The 13,053-nt window shown below is 41.6% G+C and overlaps 1 protein-coding gene across 1 annotated transcript in view; it reads right to left on the bottom strand.

Annotated features, from left to right (window-relative positions):
- The window catches only part of GRM8 (glutamate metabotropic receptor 8), a 1,200,287-nt gene that overhangs the window by 884,568 nt on the left and 302,666 nt on the right, over positions 1-13,053 (bottom strand). The window contains exon 3 of the mRNA XM_075599874.1: positions 5,061-5,277. Coding sequence (XP_075455989.1) covers positions 5,061-5,277 — 217 coding nt within the window. The remainder of the gene's footprint in view (positions 1-5,060; positions 5,278-13,053) is intronic.

The raw sequence follows: 13,053 nt of genomic DNA, 5'->3' as shown, positions 1-13,053 counted from the left end.
TTGAAGTCCCCAAGGAGAAGATATAGTTAGTCAGAGCAAAGAAAGAAAGCCAGGATTCAAAGTCAGAGAGAAAGGCAGAAGGGGGGATGAATAGAAGTAGGTCGGTGATAGATGACAGCCACGTGGAGAGGGGGAGGAGATAAAATCTGGACAGTGTGAGCCTCAAATAAAGGAAAATTGAAGAGCGGGAGGAAAGGGGTCTGGTAACGGCAGATTGAGGAGAGGAGGAGTCACATGCTTCCATCCCTGCCATTAGGGTACAGAGTGTGGGAGAAAAAGCCACCATATGAGAGGGCAGCTTCCGGTGTAGAGTAAGACTTGGTTATAGCAAACAAGATCTGAGAGTGAGAGAAAAATAAGTCATGTGCATTCATGAACTTTTTAGAAAGGGAGTAGTCATTCCAAACAGCACAAGAGAAAGAGAGGGGAGAGAGGTAGACAGAGCATTGGTATGATGTTAGCGAGTTTGAAACCATGACCAGAACAAGTTAGATGTGGAAGAGGAGGCCAAAGCATGTAGAAATAATAAAGCGTCCAGGATAAGGAGCGATATCCACAGACGCAAGGAAGAGATGAAAAGAAATAGAATGTGTGAGGTGGATTTGTAGGGTTGTGTTTTATTGCAGGTTGTATTGTTGAGTGCTGTCAAAGGGCACAGATAGGAAAGGAGTTCATGTGAACAATATACATTTGAAGAAAAAACCTATGAGGTTTCTAAAAGGGCTGTACATTCTATTTTGAGAACCTTACTGTTTTCTTATAAAAGTTCTCACAGCATGCAACAAGTCTACATATTTGATGCTTCCCAAAAAGTTAACAAACATTTTTTATTGCTCTCCTGTTTTATGTTATTTACCACTGGATACAAGGAAATAGTATGTCATATCTGATATTAACTTAATTGTAATAAGTCCAGGAAATATAAAAATCAATTGAGAAATGTATGAACCATAATGTGAAAGGTACAGTAACTTGCCTGGTTTTGGGAAATATTAATTAAACTGGGATATTGCCAATGCAACATTTTTCAAAAAGAGAATAATACATCTGGTGTTTTGCTGTATTCGTTAAGAATTATCTAAGCAGAAAAAAAAATGAATGATTTGAAATCCCTTCCCCCGGAAAGTGACAACAAGAAATCTCACCTCCCCACTTTTGTTAGGAGGGTAGAGGGTGGGGAGGGAGAAAGAGAGATGGAGTACAGACATGCGAGAAGTGTTTAACAAATGGGCGAGATGCATTTTCGGCTGCTATTGAAAGTTTTCACACAGAAATGCAGTTTAATGAATAGCCACATTTGCCTCTTTTGTAGACAAGTTAGACATAGCACATATTTACTTGTTGTCACCAGGATTGGGAAACAGTCTAAAGGGAATAAACAGGGTTCAGCGAGTATAGAAATAAATCCATTTTAATGACTTGTTAGTGAAATGAAGGCTATTCATCAAACCTTATTCAATCAGTAAGATACAGTTATATGAGACAACGAATTCCCAAACTCATTGGGCCTTCCCTTTAGGGACCTATGATAACTTAAAACAGAGGCATGTTTAATAGAGTAAATGTAGCTAATTGACATTTTACAAAAATTATATTTTTACATCAAAATATGATTTCACGCTTTCACATTTCCATGGTAAAAGATTTACAATTGTTTTCCTCTAATCTTTGTCTCATGTCTTTTGGTGCCAACATTAAATGTCATTTTTAAGATCAAAATGTATATAGATGTTTTGTTTTTGTCTTTGATTGTAAAGTAATTATATTAACATAATTGGCCAAACAGATAAAGATAATTAGCTGAGAACCAAATGCAGTAAACCCAAAGACAAAGAGACATTCATTTTTCACTGGGTGTAAATAAGTTAAAAATGGTACTTTAGTCCAGGAAGTTAACTGCTCCCTGGACACTACCTTCCTCCATAAGGACTGCCACAGTCACCTTGAGCCCCGCAGAGGATATCCTGCTCCAAAAGGGCTGCATCATCCCATTGGCTGGGACAGCCCATGTGCTCTAATACCCACCGCCCCCAAGCATTCTGGGACTCGTAGTCCCGCTTCATTACATGCAGAGTCATTCCAAGATGGCAGCCACAGCTTTCTTCCGAGGCTTCGCGGAGTTGTAGTTCCATTCTGGCCTGTGTATTGCATTGAGTGTGATATATGCTATATATTGTTACAGAATATATTTCCCTCCTCATGGGAACAATTGCAATCAGTAATAACAATATCACATACATAATAAATACATATAATATTGTTATTATATATATATATATATGTATATATATATATACACATACATACATACACAGTATATACACACGATATTGTTATTACTGTTTGTATTGGTTCCCATGAGGAGTCATCCCTCATAGGTGGAGGCACTGCACTAAAGAAGAGGCCTCCTGTGAGCGATATAGGTACTGGCAGCACAGGTAATCGTCCACGGTTCCCCTAGGTAGGGGGAAAGGGGGTTACACATACATATATAGAGAGAGATATGAATTGAGAGAGAGAGAGGAGAGAGAGAGAGAGAGAGAGAGAGAGAGAGAGAGAGAGAGAGAGAGAGAGAGAGAGAGAGAGATATGAATTGAGAGAGAGAGAGATGAATTGAGAGAGAGAGAGAGAGAGAGAGAGAGAGAGAGAGAGAGAGAGGAATTGAGAGAGAGAGAGAGGAATTGATAGAGAGAGAGAGATGAATTGATAGAGAGAGAGGGATATGAATTGATAGAGAGAGAGGGATATGAATTGATAGAGAGAGAGGGATATGAATTGATAGAGAGAGAGGGATATGAATTGATAGAGAGAGAGGGATATGAATTGATAGAGAGAGAGGGATATGAATTGATAGAGAGAGAGGGATATGAATTGATAGAGAGAGAGGGATATGAATTGATAGAGAGAGAGAGATACGAGTTGAGAGAGAGAGAGAGAGAGAGAGAAATATATGAATTGATAGAGAGAGAGAGATGAATTGTTAGAGAGAGAGAGATGAATTTGATAGAGATTATATATCTATATATATATATATATATATATATATATATATATATATAGATATATATATAATCTCTATCAAATTCATCTCTCTCTCTCTAACAATTCATAATATATATATATATATATTATGTACTAAGCCTTCATTTAGTATTACCAATCTAAGAATAGTTAAGTACTATTACTTTATTAGAAAATAATATTTCATGAAATTACTAACCAGTATGAACATTTAATTTCACACAACAGATGAAACATTCTGTTCACATTCTAAAAAGAGCAGACAAACATTTTGCAAAGTAAAATTACCCCTTTTTACAGCAAGAAAACCAACATCACAAAAAGAACTGTTAAACACATCACAATAAACTTACACTTGCTCATGTTTCCATCACACCCGAATATACCTCTTTAAAGAAGCCTTTCAGTCAACACTGGAACATCTTACACTCCAACTACAATTCTTCAGAAAAAAACCTACACATATAGTGAAACTACATAAAATGTGCCAGATTTCCCGGCCACTTGTTTGCAAGCGATTTGCTAAGTATTTGGAATCCAGATTTGAGAGAGTAGTCATGTTTACTAAAGTACCCATTTACTTATATAACTAGCAAAACATTCCTCTATTAGCTCATTTTAATATGCAAAGTATATAATCAAATGGTTAAAATTAGCATATTCCACAGGTACCTGAATCTCAGATACAGTATGCTCATAGGCATTTTTCCACATGTTGTATAGATTAGTGTCAATGGGTACTCTCTCCTCTATCTCCTATCCAGCAAAAGCCCTTTTTCAGGGTCTGCCATTATAAAGGCTTTTAAAAAACTTTGAATTGTTGGTGGAAATGTGCGATCTTGGCTCATATTTTGGTGCAATGTGATATTTGCGTCTTTGGCGAAAAAATGTCAAACTCCTTTTGGGCACATTCGCACAAACAGAACAGAAAACTCATGCTTAGGCCACCGGACTCTTTCAGATATACATAGAAGGTTTAATAAAGAATATCCAAGCTATACCTACAGTACTCTTTTAGCATGTGTTTCAATATTTAGCAATATGTTTAGTTGTTTCTCAAAGATAAACAACACAACAAACAAATGTTTATTGGGGATCATACTCTCACAAGAAAATAGTTCTGTAGCAATACCAAGCATGATTAGAGATGAAATAATAAGATAATTGTTTTCAAAATTGTCACGTTATGATTCTATTTAAGAGTTCCAGAATATCATTTAAAACGAAGTAGTTTAGAAAAAAGTAAAAGTAATTTCATTTTGTTCACTAAATGTAACTTTACTTTTCACTAAGCAATAATGTGATAAGCTGTAGAGCTCTACAACCTTCAGATATGACTATTTGGAAGGAATCTTAGCCTTTCACTATATGCCATTACCATCTCAGTTTTCATTAGGGATATGCTGCTAATTGATGGTAATACAAATATGAAATATCCAACGAGCATACGGCTCCTCAATATTCATTCATATTATACTGTATCGCACAAATAATGCATGTTTAATAAAAATAATTCAAGAAACAATCTGATTTTCCAGAATTGTAGGGTTGAAATCAGACAGTATGAAGCATGATTATATATATATATATATATATATATATATATATATATATATATATATATATATATATAATCCAATGCACAGCCGGCACACCATATGCAAGTAAATAAGTTTTGGTGCTTATCCCATAAAGCAATAACAGACCATACGATACCGGTTGCAACACGACATCAAGGGACAGCACGCAGGTAAGTAAATCATAAATGTTCTATATTTGATAGAAGACACAAAAAACGACGTTTCGGTCCCCCAGTGGGACCTTTCTCAAGGTGGTGCACCAGCATTAATGTTTTACTTTGACATATAAATACACAGAAAAATAAGGTATAATAATCTTAGGCTAAAAAATAAAGTGTCATACAGTATATATCTGCAGTAACAGGCATTGTTCCACAGAGACCCTACTGTGTTTTACAAAGCTAAGACATTAGTAACTTGTCAGTCTTAACTATAAAATGCTGCTCAATGCAAACTTACCAATTTCCCTGGATAGCTGTATAAATGCTTCCACACCACTTTCTCCATAGTTTCCTTCCGAAGCTAGTGTTGATACATAGTTCCATCCTAGGGCTGTCACTATATCGACCATTGCCTGGGCTTGATAGGAGTCAGGTGGAACCACTCGTGAAAAAAAGTCATACCGGCTGTTATCACTTAGTTCTGGAGCTGTAGATGCATAGCTGATTTGAGGTATCTACAAAGAAGGAAGAAAAGTAGTAATATATCTGGAAATTAGTATGTTTTACATTCTATTTTAAGGAATACACTACGGACCATATTTGCTAAACAGTCTTCTGCCATAAGACACCTTCCAAAACATTTACTACACAATTTTTTGAATGGACTGTAGGGTGCCTGTCTTTTAGTTAATAAACTAAACCTTAGAATAATACAATTTACTATACTATAAAATTATCAAAACATAAACTACCAACAGCATGAATTGAGATGATGTCAATGTCTCCCTCACACTATATGACAAAAAGCTACATTGCACTGTTAATAATGAAGTCAGTAAACAATATGTAGGCTTTTTTACAAGCATTTAAAACTGTTGTTCACAAAGCAGCAATATCCCTTAACACAAGATAATGGTTACCACCATTTAGTGAATAATTTATAACAAACCTATTCAAAGACTGTGTTCAAGAACTCTTTCTGTAGGTGATAAATACATACTTATATTTCCTTACTGATAACTATAAAATGCTATAAGAAGTCTGATCTTTAATTGCTTAAAGTGCCCAAAAATACTGTAGTAATAAAATAAGCATTTACGTTTAGACCATTTTTGTTACCCACATTGCTGCAATTTCCCTTGAAGTACTGGAAGCAACTTGGAAATCAGGCAGTATCTCGGAAATCGGGGATCCCCGGAGCTAAAATTAATGCAGTTCAGCTCTGGGGGCCCACAGCTTTCCACCTACATAACAAAGGGGGGTGAGGGGTTATCACGGTGGAACTGCTCCTTTAACAAAACACAATTCTGCATACAACAATTTTTCAGTTTGGAAAGCTTAAAAAGAAGCTACAAAAATATTTCTGCTACCCGTTTTCATTTTTAATATTGCTAGTCTCTGGAGGTTTAAATATTCTTTTTTTTTTTTTCCAGTCCACAGTATTCTCTTCATATAAGGAAGATATAAAGAAGATATTAATAATGTTCAGGAGATGTTGACCAGAGGCTATTAGGGCTTAATACTCACAATACTAATGCATCAAGGGGATTCATAGAAAACATGTAAAGGTTAGCATTATAAAGATAAAACTCAATGGGCTTTGTTAGACTATTTAACGTAATGTTAACCTAATTTATTTAGACAAAAGCTATTTTTGCCTGGTCCGCAGTGCTATATATACTGTACTGTGTATCCCCAGAAACATCTGTAGCCATGCTGTAAAATGGTCTGCAGTTGTCTCTCCTGCTGGCAGTAAACCTGGTAAGTTACAGGGATGCCAGCAGTAATCATGGAGGTTTGCCCTCATACCCTGGTGAGGTGCCCTATGTATGGATGGGAGTGGCTACATACTCTGAGTCCACAGTTAGTGACATCAGAGATGTGCCTGTTTCCTGAGGTATATAAGGCACAGCACTGCCCAAAGTTAGCGCGTTGGAGGAAGGAATAAGTCTGTGTTGAGACTTGTGAATGGAGGGCCCACTAGTGCAGTAACTAGTGGCCTGTTTCTACATCAAGTAGCATCAAGCCTGACAAGGCCACACTGTGTCAAGGGACCTGGCACAGGGGTGATCTCCCTGCGGGGAGAGGGGAGCCCACTCCATTGGGAGGGTGTACCTTTTCAAGGGAGAGTACGGCAAGACGTGTGGCTGAGCTAACCGCTGCAAGGGGCAGTCTGCCCATACTATCGTCAATAAAGATGCCCTGTTCAAAGACAACCCCACTGTGTGAGTGTGAAGTTACTCTCCAGTGGAAGTCACCACCAAGAAGGAGTTCCTCATCAGAACCATCTCCCTGCGGATGCAGAGATCCTGATGAGGTGGAGGTGCTGCACATGATATAGGTAGGACTCGCACACACTACCTCAGCTGCCTGTCTGGATTGACAATCCCCAAACACATCATGCGGGAGACTCGGGAGTCCTGTTGCCGACAGGTGCACCACCAGACACGACCATGTAATGGGGGCTGGATAGACCACAGGGGCCAATACGAGATTGGGTGGGTCATACTAGAGGGAATACCCGTTACACATCTATTGAAAGGTCTATTAAAACAACATGTGGAAAGACACCTGTGCTCAAAAAAAGAGCACACCTGAGATAGATATAGATATATACTGTATATATACACACACACACACACACACACCACACACTATCACATATTGGCCCATATTTACTAAGCTGTGTTATTTCATACAGTAAGTGTAAGATGTCTTCCAGTGCTAGCTGGTATATGGCAGACCCCCACTTAGTAAATATACCCTATTGTCTTTTAGAAAAAAAATGACAATAAATGAGGGAGTAGCCCCCTGTAATTGCTGGCAGCAATATTACCAATCTGACATTCTAACATTGATCCTAGAGTCTGGATTTATCAGGAGTGGTTACCTGTACCCCTTAATGCGATATATACATTTACATTTATTTTGCTGGAAAGATCAACTACATAGCATATGGTTGCCACAACATCACTTTTTAATAACATAATAACCTACAAGAAATGATTACAATTTTTCTGAATTTAACATACGGTATAATGTCCATTCATGTGATGCTAGAAATATTCATTTATATCCTGTTTTCTTGCTCATCTGTTAACAAAAAGCTGGTCAATTTGAGCTCCGGCTGGCAACATGGCCCTTTGGATAACCGTTGTACAGCTTTACTTTTGCCAATAAGCCAAAATACACAGATGTGCTTTTAGTCTTCGTTAAGTACAGGTTAAGGAAAAAAGAAATGATTCAAAGTCACAGGTGAATTAATTTAGATGTGTATTGGGAGTTATTCTTTTTTTGCATTTGCAACTAATTAAGCAGCAATTTATTTGAATTTATAAGAGGTAATTGAGTACTTGAAACAAAAACAAAAAAAGTCTATCAAGTATTGTTCTGAGTAGACCAGTCAGTCAGCCCTTCCATGGGCGGAACCTGTCATTTTGTTTATATGCTAGAAAGACACATTATTCAAATATCTATTAGCAGTCATTAGCAAAACATTAAACCTTTCCATTAAATGTGTTAATAGTGACGCTCTGACAAAAAAGCAGGGGATAAAAGAAAAAAATAGAAAAATCTCACAGACTGTATAATACAGTACATTTAGAGTTAGAACACGTGCATGGAAATACCAAACTGAAATATTTATGTCTTCAAGATATATTTACTATACAGTTGTAGCATGCACCATGCAGAATATTTCATAACAATGCTTCATATTGTACACCAGGACTGAGAATTTCAGTAAAAGCTCTATTCTTTTGTGGAGTTATTTCTAATAGGTGAATATGTAGCATGCAATAGAAATCTTGGTTTTAGCGAATGAATAGTTTTTGCATTGTACATTTTACAGTTCTCCAAGTCTGTGTATAGTTCTTATTGATTTGAAGTGACAGCGAGTTTATTTAATCTTATGGCAAGACTGAGCCAAAATCCTGTATGTAACCATTGTAAATAGCTTGGAGTGTCATAGTCAGGCCACGCTTATAGTGCCGGTGACGCGACCGATGACGTCACCCGTCGCCATTGCGATAGTTGAATGTCAATTTTAGGCAACGTCGCTGACTACAAGGCCAGTGACGTCAGAAAAGGGGGAGGGCAGAGGCACGGAGAAGCTCCTCATTGGCGCAAGGCGAGACTGTCGCCAAAAAAATCAATTATCAGTGACTACCAGATTTCTGGTAGCACAGTCGCTCCGTCGCTTTGTCGCCGTCGCGTTACATGCTCTTGCTTCATCTTTAAAAAAGCATCATAAATCCTCCTTCAAGCAAATGGGCAACAGAGACATAGCTTATTAATACAAAGCGTATTTGCCAGTCAAAAAAAAAGTAACCTTTAATGAATGTTGAAAGATGAAGTTCACATACTGTATGCAACTAAACAAATGTTCTGCTAACTAGTTGTTTATAAATGGAGTGATGTTTAACAAATATATTATTTTTTTCATAATTTCCATTATTATTTTTCTGAAGTGAAGTATGTTCTATGCTTAAGCTTCTGAATGTCGTCACAAAGGAATCCTTAGGGTTTACACATTGAATGCTTACTGGGTGACAGCTGCAGTAGCTGTCTTCTGGCCAACACTGACATCTGCAAATTGCCATCTGCCAAAGAGCAAAATATCTGGCCAATCATTCTACCTTGAAGACACAGATGTTTTTATTTTGAAATGAAGCTAGTGACATCTAGGTTTAGACACATGAGCCTCACTGCAATATGACCCGCTTTTGTTAATATCTCGAGTTTGTGTTTCTCCTTGATAGATCATTTATATAATATAACAATGTAACCATTTGCTTTCAACATAATAATTAATGATGCACTTTCTTTAAAAGACCTGCTAACATTAATATAAATACCACAATATATTAGTACACCATTATACTGAGACAAATTACTTACAAAATGACATTCATTTTACATAGAGCAATAATTGAACGTGTAAAACGTGTTCCATATATTAATACATTTACCAAAAAAATTCAATTTGGCAGAATTGGTATATGACCGTAAAGTGCAACTGACTATAAACTGTCCCCCAAAATCCACTTACAAGTCGGCAGTCCAGTCTGGGATTTTTTATTTTGATCTCTGAATGCCAAAGTAAATAACTCAGGCTTCTTATTAGAATGAAGAGTCATATAAAAGGGTTGCAGGAAAAGTCTTCTGTGTATCATTGCTGACAACACTGCCTCCAAATGTGTCCAGTTTACTTGACCAGGGAGGCTGCCAGGCGGTTCCCCCCCCCGCTTTGTCCCCATACATAACCCAAATAACGACAGGAGACGGTAAACTGGAGGTAAAATTGGCCGCGGCTATTTATTTATACATAAACTACAAGGGGTAAATGCCACTCCTCGCCAGAGTGTACCTTTGCCAGGAGGGGGAGGGAAGGGTAAGCCGGCTTCCGAGCCGCTGCCGTCTGCGCAAGCAGGTTATCGACGTCATGAATATCTGACCTCGCCCACTCGTGCTCCCCCAGGGCTCAAACGGCCCATCTCCCAGTCTGGCAAGAACAAGCACCTACCCCCCACGAGCCGCCACCGATGGCCCTATTTAACACCCCTTAAACTTGGGCCGTACCGCCAACCACTCCAGGACCCTCTCCAATCCCTCCTGTAAACTGACATTAAACAGGTCTATCCCAACCTCTGACATGTGTACCCCATCCGTCATCAACAACACCCCCGCGCTAGCGTCGAAATCCGGGTATCTTATCCCCCAGCCCCCGCACTGCGCAACAAACTTGCCTGCCGCCCTGTTCACCTTTTTCCGTGCCTTGTCTACCGCGTGCATCGACCTGGCCCCCCGCCAGGCCTTCCTATAGACAATATCTGACCAAATAAACTGCACCGCCGGCCAGCGCACGAACATCTGTGCCACGTCCCTCTTAATGGTCTCTATTAGCTCAACCGACTGCACCGCCGCCACGGCATTCCCTCCCGCGTGGATGAGCAGGATCTGTGGTGGCTTCCTATCCCTCGCCAGCACCAAGAGACGCGGTAGCATCTGGCCCCATCGCAGCCCCCTCCACCCCCACCAGAATACTCTAGCCTGCCCGTGCAAACCGAGGTCCGCTCCGTAAGGCTGCCACACCGCCCGTTTCTCCGCCCAGTGTATCAAGGAGTCACCGATGATCCAGACGTCCGTTGCCTCAGACTCTGCAGAGGGGGACAGGGGGGAGAGACAGAGAATCATACCGGCGAAACCCGTTCTGCACCTGCTACGGGCCTGACGTAGGACCGGTATATGTTGGACTCCCAACACCCAATCCTCCGTATCACCTCCCCTGCCAGCCCAGCCCATGCCACCTCCATAGCGGCACTGATCCTGAACGAGTGAGTCCCGAAATGGGCCACCTCCAACCCCAAACGCTCAAGGCATACCCGGAACACCCGCGAGAACTGGTATCTGGATAACGGGACACCGTCGCTGTGAACGAGTAATGGCCTCTCGCTGGTGGCCGCAAGACCAAATATGCCCTAAGCGCCCCCACCGGGCAAATCCTCCTCCCTGGCACGCTTAGCAGCGGGACCACCGCACCTCTACCTGCTTGATCCGTTTTGGACCGCCGAATGAAGAGCTGCAAGGAATCTGAACCGAGCGCCACGTCCCTCGCTTGCAAGCCCCCGTCCCCTTTCTTAGAAGCGCAGACTTGCTCCCCTACTCACAATGCTCCAAAGAATGCCAAGGTAAATGCCGCATTAAAAAGTGTCGCCTCGAATGTTGAAAAGCAGACTAGCCCTGTCATCCTAACCAGTTCTTCCAATAATGCTGGCGTTACCGGCCTCCTGGCATCGCTGGGCCCCACCAGGGCCCTCTTAACCACAAATGCCTTGGTGACGTCTGACTCTCCGCCCAGCCTCAGGAAGAATGACACCCCGCTCAGCTTCTTGCTTATCAACCTCCCCGCTAGCCCCTTGCGTCCCAATGCGACGATGAATCGCATCATTGTCTCGACCTCTCCGTCTCTCCCCCACCTTCCCTTGCGAAGCCCGAGTACTCCCGCCATGCAGCCGCATAAGCTTCCCACGTACCCGGAGCTACCGATGCTCACACTAGATTGGTCACCGCAGGGCCCCTAATGCCCATAACTCTGTTAGGCATGGTAAGCCGTCCCTGTCTGCTTCTGGCACCCCCTTCCGAAATTCCCCCATCTGCAACTGGGCTAAAGAGTCAGCAATGTTATTTAATACCCCTGGCACATGGTGCACTCTGAACGATATGTTCAATTGCAAGCATGAGAGGACGAAGCTGTGCAACAGATTCACGACCGGTGGGGAACATGAACCAAAGTTATTCACTGCCTCAACTACTCCCATGTTGTCTGTCCAGAATACCACTTCCCTGTTTGCGAATTTATGGCCCCACAAACGCACCGCCACCGGCAACGGAAACAGCTCTAGGAACGTTAGGTTTCTAATGAGCTGAGACTCGCTCCAATGCATGGGCCAGCGCTTTGAAATAAGCCCCAAAGCCTACAGAGCCCGTCGCATCTGTGAACAGCTGCAGCTCAGCGTTCCTTCGAAGGATGCCCCCGCCATAAGGTTCTCCCATTGTACGCCCCCAAGAAATCCGACCAGACCGGTAAGTCCTTGCGGATCTCCCGGGTGACCCGGATTAAGTGGTTAGGGTGCTTGACCCCGGCGGTGGCCGCCAACAGAAGCCTCCAAAAGACCCTCCCCACCGGCATGATCCGAGCCTCAAAAACCAGGTGGCCCAACAATGATTGGAACTGACGCAGCGAGGTTTTCTTCAGGCCCCTCAACTCTCGTAGGAGCTCCTTTAGGGTTGCCAGCTTATGCGGCGGGAGCCTGTATTCCATCCTCGCTGAGTCAATCTCGATCCCGAGGAAGCTGATGACTGTTGTTGGCCTAACCGTTTTTTCGTCGGCCAGCGAGACCCCGAACTCGCGAGCCATGGCTGAAAACTCAAATAGCCATCTTGCGCACAGTTCTGATCCCGCCGGACCTAAAAAAAGAAAGTTGTCCAGGTAATGCATGCACCCTGTGGCTTGTAACCTGCAACGCACCACCAATTCGAGAAACGTGCTAAAAGTTTCAAAGTAAAAACATGATAGCGCGCAGCCCATGGGAAGGCACAAGTCAATGAAGTACTGACCGCCGAGCATGCAACCTAGCAAGTGGAAACACTCAGGGTGCACTGGTAGCAGCTGGAAGGCGAACTTAATATCCGCCTTTGCCAGCAATGCGCCCCTACCCATACGAGCCACGAGAGCTGCTGCCTGATCAAAGCTCGCATAACTGACTGAGCACAAGTCGCGATCGATGCCA

The sequence above is a fragment of the Ascaphus truei genome, chromosome 5, assembly GCF_040206685.1.
Source record: "Ascaphus truei isolate aAscTru1 chromosome 5, aAscTru1.hap1, whole genome shotgun sequence".
Taxonomy (NCBI): Eukaryota; Metazoa; Chordata; class Amphibia; order Anura; family Ascaphidae; genus Ascaphus; species Ascaphus truei.
Note: the sequence above shows the minus strand (reverse complement) of the source record. Positions and strands in the feature narration are given on the sequence as shown.